Raw genomic sequence first — 26,001 nt, 5'->3', positions numbered from 1 at the left:
AATTCTTCTATTTCTGTAGCGTATGTTGTCGCGTCCCTATGGGCTTGTTTCTTCCTATTCAGCTTGGCTATTACCAATTTAGGACTATCTCCTTTTATATTTTTCTTTAATGTGTCTATAATTTTTTCGATGGAATCCTCTGTCGTGATTAGACTTCTCGCTTTTCCAATAAGCCTTGATTTTACCAGTGTTATTGCTGTATTTTCGTGCCCTTCTTGTATCGATTTTACGAATTCTAATGCATCCACGAATGCTTGCAACTTCCCGATTTCTCCATCGAATTCTCTGGGCAACACCCTACTCGCTGTAGTTAGAAAGTCGTTCATATTTAAGGCCATGTTTTCCTCAGTTTCGCTGTGGTCCTGTGCTTCCACTATATCTTTTCTTATATGTTGTGTAATCGTCTCGGGAACTATTATCCTTGAGTCTAGAGCTTGGAAAGTTCTGATAACCTTATCCCTGATTTTGCAGAAATAATTGCTACAAATAGTACGCTGAGCGTCGTTAAGGATTCCTTCGTTTTTGCTTACCAGTGCAATGAACTCGTTATATGTAGTGATTAGGTTGCTGATTATGTCCAATCGTACTTCTATATTTTTGGGTATTGCTTTTTTCAATGCTCTTTTACTCTGTTTATCACTTTCTTTTAACAGGCTATCTAATTTATTTTCAAAAGTTTCCCAATTAGCCGACATTTAAAGTAAATCTAATCATTGCTCATTATATTAAAAAAAAATGTTATGTTATATTAAGTTAAATCATTAGTAAAATGTCATGTCAATGAATATTAAAGAATATTATATTTTAGAATCCCTATAAAATAATGTCAATACCTTAAACTCGGTCCATCATGATAATAAAAATTTGAAAATAATAATAAAAGTTCGATAAAGGAAGTATAAAAATAGGATAAATTCTTACCTTGTCTCTTTACACCTGGATTGCTTCTTTGGATTGTCCTCTTAAAGTTTCTCCCCTGTGTCGACTTTGGTTCGTTTCTCTATTGGATTGGTTTTACTTCCCATTTCTAGTTTATAACAACTATTTTCTGCGTACTTTCCTTCGGGTCCAAAAGGCTGGAGCTTAGCATGCTTTTCCAATTAGGCAGATGATCGCCATGACGTGGTACTAGGTCTGGTGGCTGAGATATTGTGCCCTAAGTGCGGGATGTATAATAATATACCATTTTCACTTTATAAATATATTTGAACTTCACAGCGTTCGTTTAAACAATTAAACAACAGTATATATGTAAACAATAACTAAGGTATTATTGCTTCATCGTGACTAATCGATTGATCTGAATGTCTCGTCAATTCTTTGGTTCGTTTATATACAATAAATCATAAGGTCAATACCGGTCAATGCCGAAACATATTTACATTACTATAAACTATACTTATAATATTTTATTCAATGCTAAGGGTTAACGTACTATGTTACACCTCTTATAAGTATCTATTTACCTGTGGGCAATTGTCAGCACCGTACAATCCGCAAACTTATCCCTGATGGTTTTCTGAATCAAAGAATCAGTGTGTGGATCCACATTCGCGGTAGCTTCGTCCATGACCAAAATCTTATTATTTCTAATAAGAGCTCTCGCCAGACAAACCAACTGCCTCTGGCCAACACTGAAGTTGTTTCCTCCTTCTGTAACTTCTGTATTGAGGCCTGCTGGCAGTTCGGATATTACATCTTTCAGTTCAACTTGATCTAAGGCGTTCCATAATACGTCATCACTGTAGTTTTCGAAAGGATCCAAGTTTTCACGCATTTTACCTACAAAAAAAAACAATAATGACTAATAAATTAGCAAATGGTGCTACAAAACATAATAATATTTTGTTACGGTTACTGCTATGTTGGGTTAAAATGTTAAATGCCTTTAAATACATTTTTTGTTTTGCTCATCATACAAACAACATTAATAAAATAGGTAATAATTATTTTAAAACAAGAAAGTTGAGGACATAACAAAACAACCAAACACTAAGAATGGAAGATGAGACCGGAGAAGCATATAAATTCCTGAAACAACTCGCAGTTGGGATATACGCTCTGAGCTTCGCTGGTGTCGCTCCTGGCGGATTACTAGTTCAACTTTCACCGGTAATTTTGAAATTTATTATTTAACTGTTATCACTTAATATTTACAACGCTAAAAAGTAATTAAATTGTAATAGATTTTTTTAAGATTTTGCTAATCATTTTGACGTTCTATTGATGAAAAATTAATTTCTTACTTCGCATGCTTTCACAATTATCGTGTAGATGGCGCTAAGATTATTAGAAGAATTGATAATTACATATTACGGAACATTAAAAAAACGTAAATTCAGTATTTAAAACGTAAGTATATTTAAGGTAAAAATATATACCACAGCTTTGACCAACTAATACTTTTTATAATTAATGTTTTTAATTTTAATTTTAAATTATTCACTTTGACATTTATGTCAAATTTCCGGTAAACGTTTACAGACTTGTCACTACTGGCGCTCGCGATTTTATAAATATCCCCTCTACGTACGAGCTCACAGCGTATAAACCACGCACTGATCTTTTTAGAAATAGTGAAAAACAAAATATCAGTGACCATGCAGCAATAGGGCTTTTCATCGATTGTCATTTGTTTCGAGCTTCTGTCATGTGTCACATAATATTAATATATCTACGTCATACGTCTTCGGTTTGTATCATTGGTAATACCAATAACGTACGACGTAGATATATTAATATTATGTGACACATGACAGAAGCTCGAAACAAATGACTGTGAATGAAAAGCCCTATAAAAGCAGCCTGGAAAATCTATCTCAAGTGTCTGATAATAGAACAATTACAAACAAACACAGCCCTGTTCGAGATAACAGAACATTAGAGCCAGAGTAATGAATTTAACATACCCACTCACAAGACAGGAAATAATGGATGCCATTAAAGCACTGAAGAGTAATAAAGACCCAGGATTGACAACATACCAGATGAAATTCTCAAAATTAGAGGACACACGCTGATAGATAGATTTCATATCATTTCAACTAATAGCAGACGTGTGGAACATAGAAGCATTCCAGAAAGAATTCCAGGAGACTGGAAAAAAGCAAGTATATACCCAATTCACAAGAAAGAAGACAAACTCAGCTACAAAAAACTATAGAGGCATATCCTTACTCTGTGTAGCTCTAAGGTGTTGTTATTCTATGTATCTATACTCGAAGTCAAACAATTAGGAATGCACAATTAACGGCAAAAAAATTCAACAAATTTTTATTCATTTATTAGTTTTTTCGCTACCGTCATAAGTTTGACAGGACAGCGCTGTTGCCAAATAAAAAACCATATTTATTTACCAAAGCTGCTGCAGTCTACACTGTTTCTATTTGTCTTTAAGAGTGTGAAACAAAGATAACTATCTTTACTTCTTCTTCTTCAGGTGCGGGAGCACGCCAAATAGAATTCTATTTTAGTGACGTCCCAGCACGCCAAATAGAATTCTATTTTGCTGACGTCACAAAATAGAATTTCATAATGGGAGAATCGACGGTTGCTAGGCAACGTGACGTCACTAAAATAGAATTCTATTTGGCGTGCTCCCACAGCAGGTTCCGTCCCCTATCGGAGGTTGGAAATCATCATCGCTATTTTAATTTTATTGGCCGCACTTCTATACTATAAGTGTCACTATCTTTACGATAAGTGTCAGTGTCAAACTGATTGTCAGATATAAGTTTATATAGAGTGTCCCAAAAGTAGTGGAATGGTCGAATATTTCGCGAACTAACATCGGATCGAAAAACTGAAAAATACGTGTTCAATCATTTTCAAAAATCTATCCAATGACACCAAACACCAATCCCCACTACACCCCCTGGAGGTGGGGTGGGGTTAACTTTAAAATCTTAAATGGAAACCCCCAGTTTTTCTTGCAAATTTGGATTCGTTACGTAAAAGTAGGCAACTTTTATTCAAGACGTTTTTTTGAACTGTGGATAGATGGCGCTATAATTGGGAAAAACAATTTATCCTGATACCATAGGTAAATTATAGAAACGGTCTAATATCTCACGAAATACACTTCCAAATGAGAAACCAAAATACAGATTTTTAATCTTTTTTGAAAACCTATCGAATAACACCAAACATGACCCTCCAACCCACCCCCTGGATGTGGGATGGGGGTAACTTTAAAATATTAAATAGCAACCCCCACTTTTTATTGCAGATTCGGATTCATCATAAAAAATTAAGCAACATTTATTCGAAACATTTTTTAAAATTTCTGATAGATGGCGCTAATAAATCGAATGTTTCCAATTAAGGCGCCATCTATTAACAATTCTAAAAAATGGTTCGAATAAATGTTACTTAATTTTTCATGACAGATCCGAATCTGTAATAAAAAGTGGGGGTTGCTATTTAAGATTTTAAAGTTATCCCCACCTCACATTCAGGGGGTGGGTTGGAGGGTCATGTTTGGTGTTATTCGATAGGTTTTCGAAAAAGATTAAAAATCTGTTTTTTAGTTTCTCATTTGGAAGTGTATTTCGTGAGATATTAGACGGTTTCTATAATTTACCTATGGTATCAGGATAAATCGTTTTTCCCAATTATAGCGCCATCTATCCACAGTTCGAAAAAATGTCTTGAATAAAAGTTGCTTACTTTTATGTAACAAATTAAAATCTGCAAGAAAAACTGGGGGTTTCCATTTGAGATTTTAAAGTTACCCCCCACCCCACCTCCAGGGGGTGTAGTGGGGGTTGGTGTTTGGTGTCATTGGATAGATTTTTGAAAATGATTGAACACGTATTTTTCAGTTTTTCGATCCGATGTTTAGTTTGCGAAATATTCGACCGTTCCCCTACTTTTGGGACACCCTGTATAAGATTTTTGATTTGTTTATTTTTTTTCTTCTTTTTTTATAGCCTTTGTGAGCTGTGCCCATTTAGTCAGCAACATTTCTTAAAATTAACGCCTAATTAAACTTACCACACAACAAGACTATGGAGACCTGTAAGAAGGAGTGGAAACGCAATGCATCGTTTGTGGGCTAACTTTTCAACCTCTAATTCAATTTTCAGCAATCGCCGCTAGAGGCGCAAGTGTTCGAATAGGTGCTACAAATACATTAGCTCTTATGGACTTATTTATTATTTAACTCATTTTATTATTGTTTTTAGCGTAATTAGACATTAATTTATTGGTCGATTGTAGCTGAATATGTTTTATGCCAAAAATAAATTATTTTAACCTTATAACATATCGACGTGTGGTAAAAAGTGTATTCTTTATATACCATTGTAGATGGAGATGTGACATCAAATTTAAATTTGTCATTACTTTAATATGTAGTGTAGGACATCTTATTTTGAAGCGGAAATATTTTGTCACATTATCTAACTGACACATTTATATACCAATGGTATTTCAACTGCAAATTAATTTGTTAATATCTTTGTAAGTGATATCAAAAAGTTTGTTAGTTGAAAAAATTGAACTTAACTGTACGTAATTGTTTTTAAAAAGTTTAAAAAGTTATTTAAATAATTTGAAGTTTATTGATCAATTTTTTTTTAATTATTCTTTTTATCAAAATTTAAAATGCTTTTTCTTTTGAACACTTCATTTATCTATATTCTGAAAGCTTACCTATCAGATGTTTAAATTTAGTTAATAAAAATATATGTAAATTAACTACAGACGACAGTCTGACTTTTATAAAATTAATGTTAATTTTTGTGAAATATTTTGTCTCAAAAAATGCATTGTTTCGACAGAAAAACTTTCAAGATCCTCCTACTATGATCACTTTAATTTTCAGGTTAAAATAAAAACCAATAATAGGTAATACACAAATTTTATTTACACCAAAGGAAATAACACACAAACGAATAGGTATAATCCATGAACGTTATAAATAACATAAAGACAAATCTTTATAAAAAGTCTTTATTAACTTCGTTAAGTTCGCTTTTGAATTTTTATCGGAACGATAACTCGATATAAATCCCGGTACGAAGCAAGTTCTTTTAGTGTAAGCTTTCTTGGCACTCATATTTAAATAATATTAACCACCAAAATTAGTAATCTTATATTAACTACGAATAATTAATTATTTTCGAAATTTTCACATTCACTCCAATGCAAAACTAGCATCTATCTCTACGCCACCGCCGCCCTAGCGAGATACCAAGCAAACAGGCAAAATGGTGTAAACAAATTTCAAGGTCGTCCTATCTCGATTCCTCTCCTCTGTGTAGGTCTCCATAAACAAGACCAATCAAGGATAGAGCAGGGAAAGTGAAGTTGGTGAAAAAATAAACTGTTGTTAAAATATAAACTAAATAAAAATATAATTTGAAAACAATGACTTGACATTATATTTAACCTACAATATTATGACAGACGTCAGTTACTACATAGCATCTGACCAAATATAATATTTACGTCATATATAATCGTCACTACTTCTAGCCAATAACGTGCTCGCTGTAATAGGAATGGCATGGCAAAAAAATCTGATTATTCCTTATATACTTTTTCAAATTTAAAATATAGCAACAAGGGGAAAATTACGTGCATTCCTTATAGGGCTTTTCATCGATTGTCATTTGTATCGAGCTTCTGTCATATGTTGTATAATCTGTGTATAATATAATAATGATATAATATACACGGATTATATGAAATTTGACATAAGCTCGAAACAAATGACTGTAAATAAAAAGCCGTATTGTTTGACTTCGAGTTTATAAGGTTTTAAGCAGAAGATTAAATCACTTCACAGAGTAAAAATAGGAGAATACCAGGCCTGATTCAGACCGGGACCGTCTACTATTAACCAGAGATTCAACGTAAAACAAATATTAGTTAAGATCGTAAGCGCAAAATTTCGGGTCTATGCTAAGCGCAAAATTTCGGGTCTATGCTATTTAAATGCAATTCATTTCAATTCATTTCATTCATGAAAATTATGTAAAAATACAAAGATTACACTGGACAGGTCACCTTATAAGAATGGGGTAATAACAGAACATCTAGTAGAACGCTTAGAAGAACTATAATGGAACGTCAGCCAATAGAAGGACCAAGGAAGAGGTGGATAAACGAAGTCAGAACCCATATTAAAGAGATATCGAGGCTGGATAATTGGAAGAGAGCAACCATGGGAAGTGATACTTGGAGGACAATGCTGGGGGAGGCCACGTCCGACTTGGGTTGTAGCGCCATAGGAGAAAGAAAATAATAATTTATATCCACTTGAAGAGACTGTCACTTAGAGAGTCTATTCATTATGATTTTCAGTTAATGAATTATAATACATGGGGAGCATGGTAACATTGTATATTCGAGAGGTCGATATTTAAAGAATAGAACGACCTGACCAAAGTCAGGATCTTAATTCTATTAAACATCTTTGGTACTAGTCCAGAAAAATAAGATTTTTCTCATGACATATCCCCCTCCAGGGCGAAACCAAACTTTTTGGATATTTTTCCTTATTTCTCTGAACTCAATCACATGTAAAAAACTCTTATTGGGATATACACTACTTTTCTCCAAAGAAATAGGCAGAATATTCTGCTTTAATGCTATTTCGCATAAAAAGTATCATTAGAAATCGATATTTCATTGTGAGTGACATGTCACAATAGCAGCTGATGTGGTTTAGTCATTTCAGTAAAATTCCGGAGGATAGACCGCTCAAAAACGTATACCATCCACCGACAGAAGAACATGAAAATTTAAAAAATACTTGAAGGATATTACGAGAATAGCTCTTAGGTAGCTAGAAATTTTTCATTCTTCTATTGTATTGAATTCTTTGGCAACTTGTAGAAAAGTTATTCGATCATAGATCAGATTTTTACTCTAAGGCAGCTGTTTGAAAAAGCATGGGAATTCTACAGAACTATCCATAATCTCTTCATAGATTTCCAACAGGCATACGACAGCATTAAAAGGGATCACATATGTGGAATGCAATGGCAGAAATTTCAGTAAATGGCTGTAGATCCAGTGTAGGGATAGGTAACAAACTCTCAGAATCGTTTAAAATAAGCAATGGGCTGAAACAAGGAGACGAGCTGTCACCTCTCCTCTTTAATACAATCCTGGAGAAAGTAGTAAGGAACTAAGTCAAAACTACTGACAGTAAATGGACCAAAATTACTTCTGGCATACGCGGATGACATTGACATTGTGGGAAACACAGTCACCAACGTAAAGACAACTGTAAACAAAATAGAGATAGAGGCAAAAAAGACGGTCCAAGGGCCAATGAAGAGAAAACCAAGAATATATGCATTAACAGACAAAAGAGACAAGATGGAATAGGGCAAAATGTAACAATAGACCCATGTAACTTTGAAACATTGGTTTTAAAGATCTCACAGCGACAATCATCGTAGATAACGATATCACAGAAGAGTTAAAAGGGGGAATTCAGACAGCAAAAAGATGTGTGAATAGTGTCCACAACACTATTATAACCAAGAGCCTAACATTATAACGTTTAAGTTTTCTGAATGTAGATTTTAATTCTGTTTTCATATCTTCACGGTTTTTGTCTTAACTGCATGTGTTGCTATCGATAGATGCGATTCCCAGGCAAAGTTTGAGCCTTTAATAGCTTTTTGGGTAAAAGATATCGTCTTTGCCCTCTCATAACTCATTTAAGAGTTAGGGTTGCTAAGCCCTTTAAGAGTGTTAACGAACCTGTTTTTAAATATTTCGCACATAACATCCATAAAAAGAACAAATTCTGAAAAATTGGCGTCATTCTTGTGAGCTGAACTTTGATACAGTGAGTTGAGTTGTCTCAGTCATGTAGTGAACTCTGATATTTTGTGATCTTAAGGCCAGCCTGGATTCGTCTGGTAAGTCTTTAAAAAACTATTTTCTTCATAGAACACTCGCTGTGAATAATTAATTTTGTTCATAGGGCTGGTTCCAGTCCCAAGTTATCACCTACCGCTAATATCTGGGTCCACGTTACGCTGTGGTCCAAATCTATTTGTTGTCGCTCCTATTATTTCGACTTTGCCGCTGGGTATATGGCCTAGCACTCTTTCTTTTTTTTATTGTTTGTAAGTGAACGTTAAGATTTTTAGATTTTATTTAGAACATCACCTTTTTATTTTTTAATTAACTATTCAGTTTATTTTTTTGAGTTAATAAGAGTTATATTCGTTCACTTACATTTCGTATTTTTTTTAGTTCTACTGTATACCCTTTTATATGCAGTAATAATAATAATTACATTCGGTAGTTGTTGTTTCGTCAACATTTTGTTTTACAGATTAAGTGTATACCTATTTTTTTGGTTTCTTAATTATGTTGTTGACGATCTTACACTGCATATATACGTATTGTGTAAATATTGAGCTTTCGTTGAGAATTTTAATAAATGTTTTATTAGAGTGTACGATGTTGCATTTTATTTAATTATTATTTACAGCTCAAGACTAGAACATTGGTGTTATGTCGTAGCAGTGTTGCTAATTCTTCTATTGTTGTTTTATGTTTCGTTAATTATTCCTTTGAGGCTTTAGAGGTAAAATCCCAGGCGCCCAATTTCGTTTGTGTATTCAATATTTCCGTTTTCTTTGAGTCCAAGTGTCAAACCATCAGTTTATGTTATCTAACCATATTTTGTCTATTACCTTTTCAGTAGCCCTATTAGCATATCATTTTATATTCATTTAACATCTTTCATTCAACCCAAAGAACCACGTCCACATCTCTTCCGACTGAGCAACGTGGCCTTTGTTTCGTCAATGTAGGCGATTGGACCTTTCCATTTTCGGTCATTCCTTATTCCATCTAAGAATAATATCGTCTTGATCCTTCTGGTTCAGCCTTCATGACCTCTTGTACATCCGATCGTTATAACATGAACATCAAAAATCAAGATATTTAACACAGTGATTAGTTAGACCAGTGCTCATGTATGGTGTAAGACGTGGACGCTGCAATGGAAAAAATCTCACATGTTTTGAGAGAGAAATCTTCAGAAGGATCTTTGAACTCTATCAAGACCAGAATACTAACCAATACAGGATGATAACAAATGCCGACGTCAAACAGATGTATAGGGCTAGCGAAGTCCTCCAAGAAATTTTAATCCCAACGTGCTAAATTAACCTGGAATAAAACCGCGACAAGAAGAAGGCTCTAACGTCTCCGAATGCTATGGAGAGATAACATATGGTCAGATTTAAGAAAAATGGGGCTACCCACTGACACAACTATTATGGACCATCGTTCGAGATGGAAGCGATTTGGGAAGTCAGCCAAGATCCACCCCAGGTTACAGTGCTACGAGAAGAAAATGAAGAATATTTATTTAAAATTATAAAGCTCTTACCTGAGAAAAGCACTGGTTCTTGTGGTATAATCGAAATATTAGTCCTAACCAAATCCAACGGTATTTGCGTCGTATCTACACCATCGACCACAACAGTTCCTTCAAGTGGATAGAGTTGAAAGAGAGCCGTTATGGTTGACGATTTACCAGCCCCAGTCCTTCCAACTATGCCAATTTTCTCCTTGGGCTGTACTGTAAAGTTCAGTCCCTTAAGTACAGGCGGATCCTGTGGACTGTATCGCAAACTGACGTCTCTGAATTCAACAAGACCCTTCTCCGGCCACGGCTGAGGAATATTTTTAGGTTCTTTCCGTTCAGGTTCTGTTTCCAAACGGGTGTATTCCAAAATTCTTTCTACTGACGTCATGTTGTTTTCTAGTTCGGTCCATTGTCGCATTCCCCACTGGAGTGAGCCCATTAGACCCAGATACTGAGTGATGACTAAACCTAAATCACCTCCATGGATTGCTAAAAATAAAAAGATTGATATTAAAATTTTATATATCACTGACTGAATTTAGATTCGGCGGACTTGAAAGTGTTAAAAAAATAGAATTTTGTCGCGAATGCGTAAATTTATAAACATTTTCTGAACAACGAATTGTCAGAATTATTGGAAGCAGTATCGTTGAACACACGTCAGAGAAGATGCATATTCTATCTAGTTAGTATTCTTCGGTCCATCTCTGGACATAGGTCTCCCCAATCCTTTTCCATTCTTATGTCTGTCGCTACATTCATCCACCTAGAGCCCACTGGCTTCTTGATATAATCTGCCCAGGCACGTAGCCAGAAAATGTGCTTGAGGGAGGTCCAAACACAACTCAAATTTTTCTATCAATTAGACCAGAGGTCGGCAACGCCGCGCCCGCGGGCGCCACTGCGCCCTTCAATAAATTTTAATGCGCTCTCAAACAATGGTTAATTTCGACAAGAAATTCAAAACGCATATTTTTTATACGTTTATATTTATATATTTGTTAGGTCAAAAAATAGTTGGCGCCCGCCATGAATTTTTAATTTAGTATTTCACTCTTTACATTAAAAACGTTGCCGACCTCTGGATTAGACGGTAAGGTACAGCTGGTTCCAAAAAAAAAACTGATACAACTATTAAAGCGTATTTTGTAGAAAATTGAGCAGTGTACTTTCTTCTTCCTCTTCTTTTTGTTTTTGGTCTCGCTGCAAGGCAATTACCAGCACGATTTATAGGCGATCTTGATGTAGTCTGGCTCTAAGGCATATCAAAATCGCTGACTATGTTTTTGTAAAAAGCTTTTGATGAGGTGTGATATAATGAATATGAGTTTAATTATATTTAATTGATTATATTTTGAAGGATAAATACTTATTATTTACATACTGTCACTGTTACTCCCAAATCTTAAAATTGGTCAGATAACTTCAACCTCAAAAAATGGCTGTTTGTTTGTTTATTTTATTATTTGTCTGTCATAATAAATATAATATAATGCCAGACCAATCATACACTGCTCAAAATGATCAAATCTTACTAAGAGTCGTATCAGTTTTTTTAGGAACCAGCTGTACCTATTGAAAAAAATATTCAGAATAAATTTTACGTCCATATGCAAAATTTGAAAAACTATTTTAACCCTAGAATAGTAATACACGTAAAATATAGGACGCCGAATTATTTTCTGCAAAATTTCTCATCAACGGAAAATCTCAACAACTTGGGTTTAACAGTTCTTTAGTACTAGAGTAAACGTTGGTGTATAAACGTCAGTTAAATTTTGTGAGAAAGTGTGTAAAATTAGGTATCCTGTCGTAAATATTACGACGCTATAGTGTTAACGATACGATACTTTAGTGTTAACGATAGGAGAATACAGAACAGCATGGAGATACTGGATTCCATCAAAATAATAAAACTTCAATACTTGGGTCATATAACACGTGGTGACAGATATGAACTCCTAAAATTAATTATGCAGGGAAAGATTCAAGGAAGGCGCAGCATAGGTAGTAGAAAAATGTCCTGGCTGAGAAATCTCAGAGAATGGTTTGGATGCAGCTCAACTGAACTCTTTCGGGCTGTAGTATCAAAAGTGAGAATAGCAATGATGATTGCCAACCTTCGTCGCGGAGATGGCACGTAAAGAAGAAGAAGTGTTAACGATAGTAACATAAGCTGTGTAAGTATAGCATAAACATTGCTATGCTTTGCGATTCATTCTCCAAATATATGATTGATGCCAGTCCCTATCTTGGCAAAAACAGCGATATCGGAGGATTACCTCTTATAAATTTTTATACTAAGGAATTTACAAAATCGGTCCATGGTAGTAACCGTAACATTACCATGGATACTGTGTGTTTTTTATGGATTGATAAACATAAGTACTATAAATTCGTATGTGACATACTGCCATAATTCGCACAAAACAAATACTCTGGGCTAATTAGCAAAATTCATGGAAAAGTTATTTACCAGCAATTTTATTGCTGGAATCGCATTATAAGATCCTATATAATAATAATATAGGTATGCAAAGTCCGCAGATAGTGTGCTACTTTTTTTATAAACAAAATGGCGCCGACAAATCGTATTTTCTTCAATTATTGCTATATAACTCCGAAGATTTTAACTTTACAACAAAAACACTCAAATAAAAATTCACCGCAATTAAATTCTGCATAGAGATATGTTTTTCACGATTTGCTCCGACGAAAATTTTCCTCGGAAAATGCGGGTTTTCCTAACAAAAACTATAATTTTTAAATAAAGTTTTAGGTAAGTAATTATTAATCAATAATTAAATAACTTAGTGACATCAAAGATTTCTTGGTATAGATTGTAATTCCAGAAGCTGGTGAAAATTAAACGAATATTTTAGCAACAATTCAATTGTTAATTAACAAATTACGATCGCAATAATAACCAAAATAATCATGATACATTGATCAAACTTATAAAGAATATAAAGATGAGATGCTTGTTTAATATTTTATCGACAAAATATAAATTTTTCTTTTTTTTTGCATAATCTTTAAATTTAAAAAAAAATAGTTATAATACGTTGGTCTAATTAGTAAAGTACAAAGAAAGGTTATTTACCAGCAATTTTATTGCTTTAATCGAATTATAAGATCCTATATAATATTAATATAGGTATGCAAAGTCCACAGATAGTGTGCTACTTTTTTTATAAACAAAATGGCGCCGACAAATCGTATTTTTTTCAATTATTGCTCTATAACTCCGAAGATTTTAACTTTACACCAAAAATACTCAAAAAAAATTCACCCCAATTTAATTCTACATAGTGGCATGTTTTCCCGATTTGCTCCGACGAAAATTTTCCTCGGAAAACGTGGGTTTTCCCAACAAAATTTCGAATTTTCAAATAAATTTTTTGGGCCAGTAATTATTTATCAATAATTATATAGCTTGGTGAAATAAAAGCTTTCTTGGTATAGATTATAAATTCAGAAGCCGGTTAAAATCAAACGAATATTTTAGCAACAATTCAATTGTTAATTAACAATTTACAGTCGCAATAACAACCAAAATAATCATGAGACATTGATCAAATTTAGAAAGATTATAAAGGTGTGATGTCTATTTAATATTTTGTTGACAAAATATAAATTTTTTATTTTTTTGCATAATCTTTAAATGTTTTAAAAAAATTGTTATAAACAAATTAACATTTCTTAGAAACTGTTTATTATATTCTAATTTTAAAAAATACTTAAAATGCGTATTTCATAGGTCTTGAAAATGAATGCTTTAAGAAAATTTTCCAACCATTTGCAAAAAAGTTGGGAAACAGCAAAATAAATATACGATATCTCCATTGTTTATAATTTGTTTTAATTGTTTCAAAGCTTAAAAGTGAGTCTATGGTACCATCTAATTACTCACAAAAAATGTCAAAAATTAGTGCAACGGTTATATTTTAATCAAAGATTAAAAATACTTTTTTTTGTAATTTTTAGCGCGAAAGTAGGCTTGATACAGAGCCGGAGATAAAATGTTCACTCGAAGCGACTGACACGCTGAAGACGAAACAGTAGCGATCAACAGGTAGCGAAAACGCGTTCCAAGATTGCGGCTGTAATTTTGAATATTTTTTTGAGATATTTGGCACACGTATTCATAATATAATAAAAAATGGCGGTACAGAGCCCAATTTGAAAAATATATTAATATGTGGAAATTACTCTGTAATTAAATACAATATTAAAAAAACGAACCTGTACCGCCATTAACAAGAACAAAATAATACACTTTCTTCAAATAAACTTTTTTATCCGATGTCTAGATTTTGTGTCATTTTGGAACTACTAATGAAATAAAAAATTTTAGTAGTTCCAAAATGACACAAAATCTAGGCATCGGATAAAAAAGTTTATTTGAAGAAAGTGTATTTTTTGTTCTTCTTAATGGCGGTACAGGCTCGTTTTTTTAATATTGTATTTAATTACAGAGTCATTTCCACATATTAATAATTTTTCAAATTGGGCTCTGTACCGCCATTCTTTATTATATTACGAATACGTGTGCCAAATATTTCGAAAAAATATTCAAAATTACAGCCGCAATCTTGGAACGCGTTTTTGCTACCTGTTGATCGCTACTGTATCACCTTAAACTCGCGCGAGTTGTGTATGTGGGCGGGTAGCCACGGTACTGTATTATTCTACTTTCGCGCGTGTAAATTACAAAAAAATATATTTATAATCTTTAATTAAAATATAACCATTAAGCTGATAATCTATATTGTTTTATAAATAATTAGCTTGTACTTTAAACTCACCTCTACGCTTTGAAAGAATTAAAAAAAATTATTAACACCGTAGTAATCGTATGTTTACTTTGCTGTTTCATAACTTTTTTGCAAATGGTTGCAAAAAAGTTTTAAAGCATTCATTTTCAAGATATTTGAAATACGCATTTTAGCTATTTTTTAAAATTATAATATAATAAAAACTTTCTGAGAAACGTTAATTTGTTTATAACTATTTTTTTAAACATTTAAAGATTATGCAAAAAAATAAAAAATTTATGTTTTGTCGACAAAATTTTAAATAGGCATCTCATCTTTATAAGATTTCAAAGTTTGATCAGTGTATCATAATTATTTTGGTTATTATTGCGACCCTAAATTATTAATTAACAATTGAATTGCTGCTAAAATATCCGTTTAATTTTCACCAGCTTCTGGAACTATAATCTAAACCAAGAAGGCTTTTAAGTCACCAAATTATTTAATTATTGGTAAATAATTACTTATCTAAAACTTTATTTGAAAATTAAAGATTTTGTTGGGAAAACCCGCATTTACCGAGGAAAATTTTCGTCGGAGCAGATCGGGAAAAACACGTCTCTATGCAGAATTTAATCACGGTGAATTTTTATTTGAGTGTTTTTGTTGTAAAGTTAAAATCTTCGGAGTTCTAGAGCAATAATTGAAAAAAAACACGATTTTCGGGCGCCATTTTGTTTATAAAAAAAGTAGCACACTATCTGAGGACTTTGCATACCTATATTATTAATATATAGGTTCTTATAATTCGATTCCAGCAATAAAATTGCTGGTAAATAACTTTTCCCAAAAATGGCCTATTCTCCGATAATCAGCCCAGACTAAAATAGGAAGCCAGCTTTCCACTCTCAGTTTATGATTTGGGCAACAGCATTGCTGAGTCATAGAGGCGCAAAAGATTAAACATATCAAATTTACGGCGCCATATTCGACAGGATATGAACGAAATCCTAAATATACAATCAGTTTCTCAACCGAATAATCCTATCGAAAGAAAACGGACAGTATGCTACTTATGCCCTAGCCGTCTATGAAGAATGACAACAAATTTTTGTGTAGAGTGTAAACGAGCAATCTGCGGACAGCACAACAACAATTGCTGTCCAGTATGTCCAAATTATGTGAAAATATAAATTGTTTTAAATGTGTTTTGAATAATGTCGTAAATTTTACGATGCATTAGTATAAAAGGAGATTCAAATCGTATTAGTACTCTAGGGTTAATATTTTAAAAATTGCAATGTGTTATTATTTTCTCATTTAATTAAAAAATATGTTTAAATATAAAATATTTTAACCATGTAAAATTTACATTTTTAAAAATTTTCAAATTACTTTTACTAAGTGCAAGATATTGTAAAAAACGGAATCATACATTTCGTTTGTAGTCACTAACATCATCAGGGACGCTAAACTGATATTAAAGATACAATGGTGAAATTAGGTATTAAAATAACTTACTAGGGTGAGATAAAACATCTACATCACCCTAGTAAGAGCGAGGCCCCATTAGTACGTTGCGCTGCGTTGCGTTGTCGCAGCGTCGTTTTTATATAATTTTTGGCGTGTTCTTTTGTTACTATTGTTACGCCACCGCCGAAATAAACGTATATAGAAACTATAGAAGATTCAGGATATCTCCTTTGATAGCATTAAGACATTGTGAAATTATATGAAAATGATGGACTATCTACAAAAATTTTCTCTAATCTCACAGAAAATGTGTTGGAAATCCTCCTCTCACTAATTAATGATTCCTTCGAAAAAGGTAAATTTCCAGAGTGCCTAAAGACAGCCATTATTATTCCTCTTCATAAGGGTGGCGAAAAATCTGATGCCTGCAAATATAGACCTATTGCCTTACTACCGGTGCTCTCCAAAATTATTGATAGACTCATTAAAACTCGACTTATGTCCTTTATCGTCGATAACAACATTTTATCACAAAATCAGTTCGGCTTTTTAACAAATAAATGTACCACTGATGACATGTTTTCTGTACTACATGAGGTTTACCAAGCACTAAACAATAATCTTTATACTGCCACTGTTTTCTGCGACTATGCCAAAGCTTTTGATTGTGTAAATCACGACATCTTGATTACAAAACTAAATTTCTATGGAATTCGTGGTATTTCTTTGAATTGGTTCCAATCCTACTTGAATAATAGGAAACAACTAGTTAAAGCAAATGATACTGACTCTAGTCTCAAAAACATTGTATGTGGAGTACCACAAGGTTCAGTATTGGGTCCTCTACTGTTCCTTATCTTTATAAATGACATCACTAATTTAAAAATCAATGGGAAAATTTTTCTTTTTGCTGATGTTACCAGTATCACTTGGAGCAACTCAACTATTGCATCTCTTCATGAAACTATAACTTCGGATCTACTGACGATAAAGACCTGGTCTGACTCTAATTTACTCTCTTTTAACGTAAATAAAACAGTAGAATTATCCTATAAAGGAGCTCTTCAACCTTTGCCTCTTAATATCAGCCAGATCAGTACCGTTGATTCTGTAAAATTTCTTGGTATTTTTTTAGACAGCAACCTCAAATGGTCCCTTCATATCGATTCGTTAAGTAAGAAACTCGCCTCAGCTTGCTATACAATAAGATCTGTCTCAAGGGAACTCAATTTAGCATCTTCTAAAATAACATATTTTTCGTTGTTCGAGTCTCATCTTCGATATGGTCTTCCTTTTTGGGGTTCTAGTACAGCTGCTCAATTTGATGTCATTTTTAGATTGTAAAAAAGGGCAATAAGATATCTGTTTGGCCTCAGAAGATCTACACATTGCAGAAGTTACTTCAGAGATCACGAAATTTTAACACTTTCATCTTTATATATTCTAGAAACGGTTTGTTTAATTCGTAAACACATTCATCTCTTTCCATCAAGGCCCAATCATCTTTACTCCACCAGAAATTCAATCTTTGATATTTATTTACCGATTCCATCCACTGAGTTAGTAAAGAAATCTATATTATATTCCGCAAAGAAACTGTACAATCATCTTCCGTTACAACTTAAATCTGCAACATCTTTCCCTAAGTTCCGTAAAATGACAAAAGCCTATTTATCCAAAAGACCATATTATTCAATAGAAGAATTTCTCAATGAATAACTAAGAAAATTGGGTTTCATACGCAGTAGCATAAATTTGTCAGTTCCTTATGTTGTACCTATTTTTTTTTATTTGTTGTATGTTCAATTTGCAATTTATATAAATTTTGCAATAAATTGTTTTGTCTTGGCTTTTATATTTTATACTGTATATTATTGACGATTTATCTAATTTTAGTAAATTGTAGTTGTTATTTATATTATGTTTTTCTTTTGACTGTATGTAAGCTTTGTCCATAAAATTGTAAAAATTTTCAGTGGCAATAAAGCATATTTCTATTCTATTCTATTCTAAAACGACGCTGCGACAACGCAATACCCAATTTCACCATTGTATCTTTAACCCTTAAACGCCCAAGGGTGGGTAAAAAATGTCCACCTATTGCGTATTCCCTTGTAACATATTTATTACGTGTTTAAAATTTTTTAAAAAATTATTTATGTTTAAAAAGACAGCCCTTTATCGAATGTTAATTTGGTTCTACCGATATTTTTGAAAATAAAAGTAGCATCTTGAGTTAAATATGGGTGGGCATAAAAAGTACACCTGGTAAAACTTGTTCCTAAAGGTTTCTATATAATTTCTCGTTGGTAGGAAGATAATCCATATAATTATCGACGTATAATTACATAATCTACATAATTATCCGCCAATGAGGAGGCTGAAAGGAAGAATGTGGAGAAAATCGACAAATCTGAAGTACTGACTTTTACTGGTATGTTAATTTTGATGTACACTTTAATTTTGTTGTAAAGTTTGTAAATTATTTATATTAATATTTTAGAAGATGCTGTGTTTATTAAGCATAAGATTCTAAAGTTTAATCCATTTCCAACAACTCTCAATAAATATATTAGCTATTTTCGAGGTGGACATTTTTTACCCACCCTTGGGCGTACATGGAACCTAAAAAAGGTTGGGCGTTTAAGGGGTAATATCATTTTAGCGTCCGTGATGTTAGTGACTACTAACGAAATATAGGATTCCGTAGAAAAAGTAAGTATGTACCTATACCTGGTCTTCTATAAAAAGTAAAAGGTAAAAGAAATTGAAATTCTGATAGAATGCTTTCGTTCTTGTTAAATATGATGTTTGAATTGGATATAAGTGTATACTGAATAAAAACATAAATAATCCTAGTAAAAAATAATAATAATTTCGTTCACTTTTTCAAAAAAATAATAATAACTTAGGAGTAAACTTCGTGCCTTGGTACCAAAGCCGAGACAGTTTTGGGAGGGGTCCGGACCCCATGGACCCCTCCCTTGGCTACGTGCCTGCATCTGCCCATCTCATTTGGGGCCTTTCTCTGTCTCGTCTATATTCACACGGTCTCCAATTTATAACAATTTTGTTCCATCGGTCTTCTTTTTGTCTTATATTGTGTACATCAGTTGGTAATTTCTTGTATAACATCCCTCACTTTTGTTTTCTCTCTTATCCACTCGTTTCTCTTTTTATCCATTAGTCTTATGTTTGGATTATGATTTTATCCATGTTTACTGTTTTAAACGTCCACGTTTGAAAACCATAAGTGAGAACAGGGAGTACGCATTGATTGTCTTGGTCTTAAGATGTTGTGGATAATTTTTGTTTTTAACACGTTCAGTGCCACATGTATCCAACATGGATACACGCGTCTCACTGATTTAGTGGCCGCGTGTATCCAATGTGGATGCACGTGTATTTTTGTATTTTGAGCCGTGTACATCCGCACCAGATACACACCGTCTAAATATCTTTATGGGTGCTTGTAAGCAGTGGCCTACAAAATCCAAAACTCTGGTTGGCCTGCAGGTACTGCGATGATTTTTGTCTAGACATATTTTTAAACAAAATAAAGGGAAATGAAACAATTTATTTATTTTAACAGAAAAAAAAAATATAATAAAACATTTGTGGGTTAAAAAACAAATTAAAAGATAGTATTTTTCGATACAATGAACGAAATGAAACTGTTAGGTTCATAAAAAATAGGTACATAAAAACGTGTGGCCGGATACATGTGGACGTGTGTATCAAATGCGGATACATACTAAAAATGACGTCATATAACAATTAAATCATGTTTTTACAGGTTTTTCTTAAACTGGCATACTAAGACCATGTTTTATATTTTTTTTTCTTCATTTTGACAACTTCGGCCTGTGGAACCCTATTTTTGTGTTACCATGGTGGCACTCAATGTGTTGAGGATGTAGCTTAGTTTTCCAAATGCCGCCCATGCCAGTTTAACTCGTGTTTTGATCTCTGCTGTTTGGTTTTCCTTGTTAAGTTTTATAATTTTACCCAGATATATTATATAATCGTAAACTTGTTCTATTTCATCTTGTCCGATCCTCGTTGTGATGTCCTCATCTGTATTTGTTATGATTTTGGTCTTGCGGTAATTCATATTAAGGCCCATCTTTCCAGCTGATATGTCCAGTTCTTTCATAATTTCAAACAATTGTTCTTTTTTATCAGTTACAATACGATGTCATCAGCGTACCTTACATGGTTTAAGCGTTGTCCACGTTGGTGTAAAAATTTGTGGACAACGCTTGAAGGTGCATATTACTTAGTCACTTTTATAATATACTAACACCGATATACTTACTGTCTCGGAACAACAAGAGCGAAAATACTGCCACAGCTATGAAGACAATACAGATTATATCTAACCAAAGTCCAAAACATTTACTGGAAGCCAAATATAAGAACCATGCTGCACTGTGGCTATCCTGGTAGTTGTCGAATTCTTCCGTTAACATTTTTTCAGCGTGGAAAGCCCTAACTGTGCTCAATCCATTAACTGAAGCTGTGAGGTGACTCAACATTGGACTTTTTGCTAAAATAAAAAAAAATGTTTAAGTTTTAATAACTTGATAATATTCTGGGAAGTCATTTTAGTTCATTACTTGTGATTAGTGCACAGTCTCCCAAATTAATTGAGGTACATACTTCTGATTTTAGTGAGGATACCACAAATAAAAAACTAAAAAATATTATTGTTCTAAACGTTAATAGCAAAGATCAACAACAAATACACCAGATAAAAGATAAAAATGGAATAAGTATAAACGATAAAAACCAGATAATAAATCTCGTTTTGAAGATTGCTATACATAATTTATACTCTTCCAGCGTATTAAAATCCGAAAACAGCGATATGGTACAAAGAATACTAAATGTAGGATCTGAAACACTACCAGAAAATGGAACAACTCCTGTAGACCACGGGGTAACAAAAGAGATAATTACAGCTAAGCACCTCTTTGGGGGTGCTATTCCAACTTCTTGGCAAAATGCGCAGGTACTTTTACTACACAATAAAGGAGACAAACACAAACACAACTCGAAAATTACAGACAATAAGCCTGTTACCACATCCTTGCGAACTGCTTACCAAAATAATTACCAACAGACTATCAAATAAATTAGGTAGTTACCAGCCTGTTGAACAAAGGGATTCCGCAAAAGTTATAGTACCATAAAATGCCTACAGACAATACAGTCACTTATTAAAAGTGTAACGATGAACTTCTTTATTTGGAATTTGTAGATTACAATAAGACATGAGATTCCTTAGAATTCGGGGCATTACTATAATAAGAAATGAATAACGCAATGATTGATTCCAGATATAGAATACTCCTAAAATACATATACGATAATGCAACTATGAACATAAATGTAGCACAAGGTCTAGCAACAAGCAAAATAAGAACGGAGAAGTTAGAGAGGGAGACACTATCTCTCCAAAATTATTTACGATTGCATTAGAAGCTGTGTTCAAGAAGTTAAATTGAGAATAACGCCGAAATAAAATTGATGGCAGATAACACAAACATATTCCAGAGCAGAGAGAAAAGGTAGAGGTAGACCACCTACACGATGGACAGACGACGTCAAATGGATTGCTGGGAATTGGTTGCAGGAAGCCTATAGAAAATAACTTTCGAATCCGAAGATTGCAGGTTCACAGTAGGCAACGACAACATCAAGCGTCTTCAGTGGCCCTTAGGAAAAGTTATTGAACTTTTATCCGGTAGAGATAATCAGGTGCGGTTAGTTCGTCTTGCGACGGCACAAGGCCAACTTCTGAGACCGTTGCAAAGGCTTTACCCAGTGGAAGTCGTGGAGGCAGTTACTGCTGGCGAGAATATCCAGGGTATTACCCTACGGGATGCGGCTCCAGAGACAGTGCCTCAAGAGAACGGTTGTCAGCTCCAGGCTGAGGAAGAATCAAGTGAAATAAGTGCGGGAGTAACAAAAAGCAGAGCAACCGATTTAAATGAAAGATGTACGCGAAGTGGCCGGGTAGTTAAAACTCCTGTAAGATTAACGTGACATTTTCTTGACTGGATTTTTCATGACTCTGTTTGTTTTTTAATATTTTACTTTTCAGTTTATTTGATATTTTGTTGTAATTTTCCGTGATTCTCTGTATTTTTTAAGAAATTTTGTCAAATTCCCCAAGGTGGGAGAATGTCGAGTCATTATATGGATACGGCAGTGTCCGTGTTTAAAAGATATTTCTGCTTTATACATACGGCGGGCCATATGGTTTGTTTTTCGTTGTTTTAAGGTGAATAGGGATGTTGGGCATATTAGCCCACTTGAGATTGAAACCTTTGATAAGAATGTATTGCAGTTTTAAGGAATGTGTAGATATTGTATATGTTTTTAAAGTCAGTCGAGTTTGTAACATTCTTCAAATAACATCCAAATAAAAACTTTGTTTTAACCACACTTGCGTATTTTTAATAGGGGTAATTTTCTGTAATCGAAAGTTATTTTCTATAATTTAATTTCGAACCTAGGGATCTTTGCGTAAAGTAACTCGTGGACATCCCAACGTAACATTTGGCGACCGTGACAGGACTTTTATACGGGTGTGCTTAAAAGTTAGTTGTTTCCGCTTATTTTAGTGTAAACTTTTTTCCGGCGTATAATTTAAGATCGTTTGTCGTGAGGCTCGGCCGAAGTTATACAAATTAGTGTACAGTGGGAACTTTTACAAGTTAAGTACAATGAGCTTTGTGTCGTGGAAAGTGCGGTATTTGAAGCTATGGTCGAAAAGAATTCCGAAGCAGAATTAATCAGTGAAATGGAGCCAAAGGATAGATACAGCACACGCTACTATGAACTTAAGTACAAATGTGATGACAGACCCAGTTTAGTAAGTTCAGAGTCATGAAATGTAAAAGGTAAGCGCAGTTTTAAATTACCTCCAATCGAATTCAAGAAATATTTTGGAGACTTGATAGATTGGCTTCCATTTTGGTCGCAGTTCAAAGTAGTGCATCATGATCCATCAATTGATTTAAACGACAAAAGAGCTTATTTGAGACAAGCCACTGTAGACGGTAGTAAGGCCAGACGTTAAGTGCAGAGTTTTCCTGCAGTAGTCGATAACTACTTAAAAATTATAAAGAGTTTGAAGTCTAGGTTTGGCAGAGAGGATCTCCAGATTGAAGTATATATTAGGGAGCTCTTAAAGTTAATTTTGAGTCGAGTTTCTAGTAGTTCTTGTAATGTTTCTGCACTATGTGATATGATAGAGAGTCAACTTCGTTCACTTGAGACCTTAGGCATAACTGCTGACAAATATGCGGCAATATTGTATCCCCTTATTGAGTCATGTTTACCGGAGGATATGATGAGACTATGGCATAGATCTTCACAGTTTTTAAGGCCTTCTGGTTCCGTATCCATGCACAATGTCGAAGAATCTGCAGAAGTTACAACTTTGGAGACAAGATTAAGTGGGCTAATGAGTTTTCTACAAAATGAAGTTTAAAATGAAAAAAAATTATTTTAGCAACGGAAGGTTTTGGTTTATCGACTGAAAATAAAAATAAATCCAATAACCTGGTTGAAAAGAAGAATATAAAATTACCAAAGCAAGGAACTGATCAGCCATCAGCGACCGCTGCTGGGTTGATAAATTATGAGGTTGGGAGGTGTATTTTTTGTGAAGGACAGCATGACAGTGCCAATTGTTTTAAAGCACAAAAATTGTCTATGGAACAGAAACGACGAACATTTTCAGAAAAGAAAGCCTTATTTCGATGTTTGAAAGTAGTACATTCTTTGAAGAAATGTAGAGGAAGTTTGAATTGTATTTTGTGTTGTAAATTCCATGTTGTTTTGATGTGTCCTGATTTACCTGTTAACAAAATTGATACATCGACCTCAAGTATTAGCTGCTCGGAAGAAAATAGGACTGAGGATCAGACGCTTGCGAATTTGAATAATACACAGGTTTTTTTACAAACTCTGCGAGTAAACATAAGAAGTGCACATGGTACTAAACAAGTAAGGGCACTTATTGACACTGGATTGCAGAGAACATACTATATTTTACAGCGTACCGCACAAGAAATGGGTTTTTCTGCTAAAGGAACGGAAAATATCGTACATACGTTATTTGGCGGTAAAAGTACTTCTGAACAACGATATAAATTATACAAGGTAACTGCGAGCGAGGGAGCTTACTCATGTTCATTTGATGTCTTAGTCTTAGATCAACCAAAAATTTGTGCAGATGTCTCTCCTGTTTATCACGGCCCTTGGGTTGAGGAACTTAGTGACATGAATATTTCGCTCAGCGATGTCGGACATATAGCACCAATTGAGATTTTGTTTGGAGCTGATGTAGGCAAATTGTATACAGGGAGGAAATATCAGTTACAGTGTGGTCTTGTAGCAGTTGAAACTTTGTTAGGTTGGACTCTTATGGGCAAGGTGCCTGCAGTTGCCTCTAATTTCAGCACATCTATGATGTCGATTGCGTTGTTTGTTGATAGTTCTTCCGTAGCGAAACTCTGGGAGCTTGATATTATTGGGATAACCGATCCTGTAGAAAAATTGACACGAGAGGTGGCGGCCAAGGAGGCTAAGAATTTTTTCTATGAGACTATCCGATGTGACAACGAAGGTAGGTATGAGGTTATGTTACCATGGTTGAACAAGCATCCTTTAATTTCAGATAATTTAGTTGTCGCTACTCTATGATCCCACAATTGTAGATAGTGACGCATACTTTAAATGTGGACCTTTGCGGGTCTGAGGGGAAAGGAAACTGATGAGTCATGGGCGTGCGGATATTTTAAAAAAATAATCAGAATTTTAGAACAAATTAATTGTCATAAACATTGTTTTTTAATTTTTTATAGATGTCTTAAATGAAGAAAACGCTGCTACTGTAGTATGCGGTCTACCCCGAGGATGCGATATACCTATGAATATATTATATTATAGTCTTTTGTGGCTTCTTCCCAACTAAAAAGTAAATTGATATGACAAATTTTTAAAATTAAGATATTTCTACTGATTTATGCGCTTTATTTACTTTGTAAAGATTTTTTGTCGGCACTTTGTACTTATGCCGCTAAACAACACGATACTCTTTTCTCGGAGAAGGGTTTGCACACAATAATGAAAATCTTTACTAAATGAATACATTGCATAAATCAGAAGAATTATTATTTCAATTTTATAAATGAATACTTTGTCATATCAATTTACTATTTTAGTTGGGAATAAGTCATAAGATTGGCTTATTGCAATAACTGCAATTGGCATAAAAATTTTTTTTGCCAGCACTGTAATATAATACAGGTTATACCCTGCATCCCTCGGTAGACCACGAAGTATAGAAGAAATGCGATGATAGACTGAATATTATAGTAGCACCAAGCAAGCAATTTG

At 33.8% G+C, this 26,001-nt stretch overlaps 1 protein-coding gene across 1 annotated transcript in view; it reads right to left on the bottom strand.

Annotated features, from left to right (window-relative positions):
* LOC114325185 (probable multidrug resistance-associated protein lethal(2)03659) overlaps positions 1–26,001 on the bottom strand; it is a 276,165-nt gene that overhangs the window by 20,286 nt on the left and 229,878 nt on the right. The window contains exons 9-11 of the mRNA XM_028273181.2: positions 20,903–21,133; positions 10,376–10,843; positions 1,467–1,782 (exon numbers count right to left, since the gene is read on the bottom strand). Coding sequence (XP_028128982.2) covers positions 1,467–1,782; positions 10,376–10,843; positions 20,903–21,133 — 1,015 coding nt within the window. The remainder of the gene's footprint in view (positions 1–1,466; positions 1,783–10,375; positions 10,844–20,902; positions 21,134–26,001) is intronic.

The sequence above is a fragment of the Diabrotica virgifera genome, chromosome 9, assembly GCF_917563875.1.
Source record: "Diabrotica virgifera virgifera chromosome 9, PGI_DIABVI_V3a".
NCBI classification, from domain to species: Eukaryota; Metazoa; Arthropoda; class Insecta; order Coleoptera; family Chrysomelidae; genus Diabrotica; species Diabrotica virgifera.
Note: the sequence above shows the minus strand (reverse complement) of the source record. Positions and strands in the feature narration are given on the sequence as shown.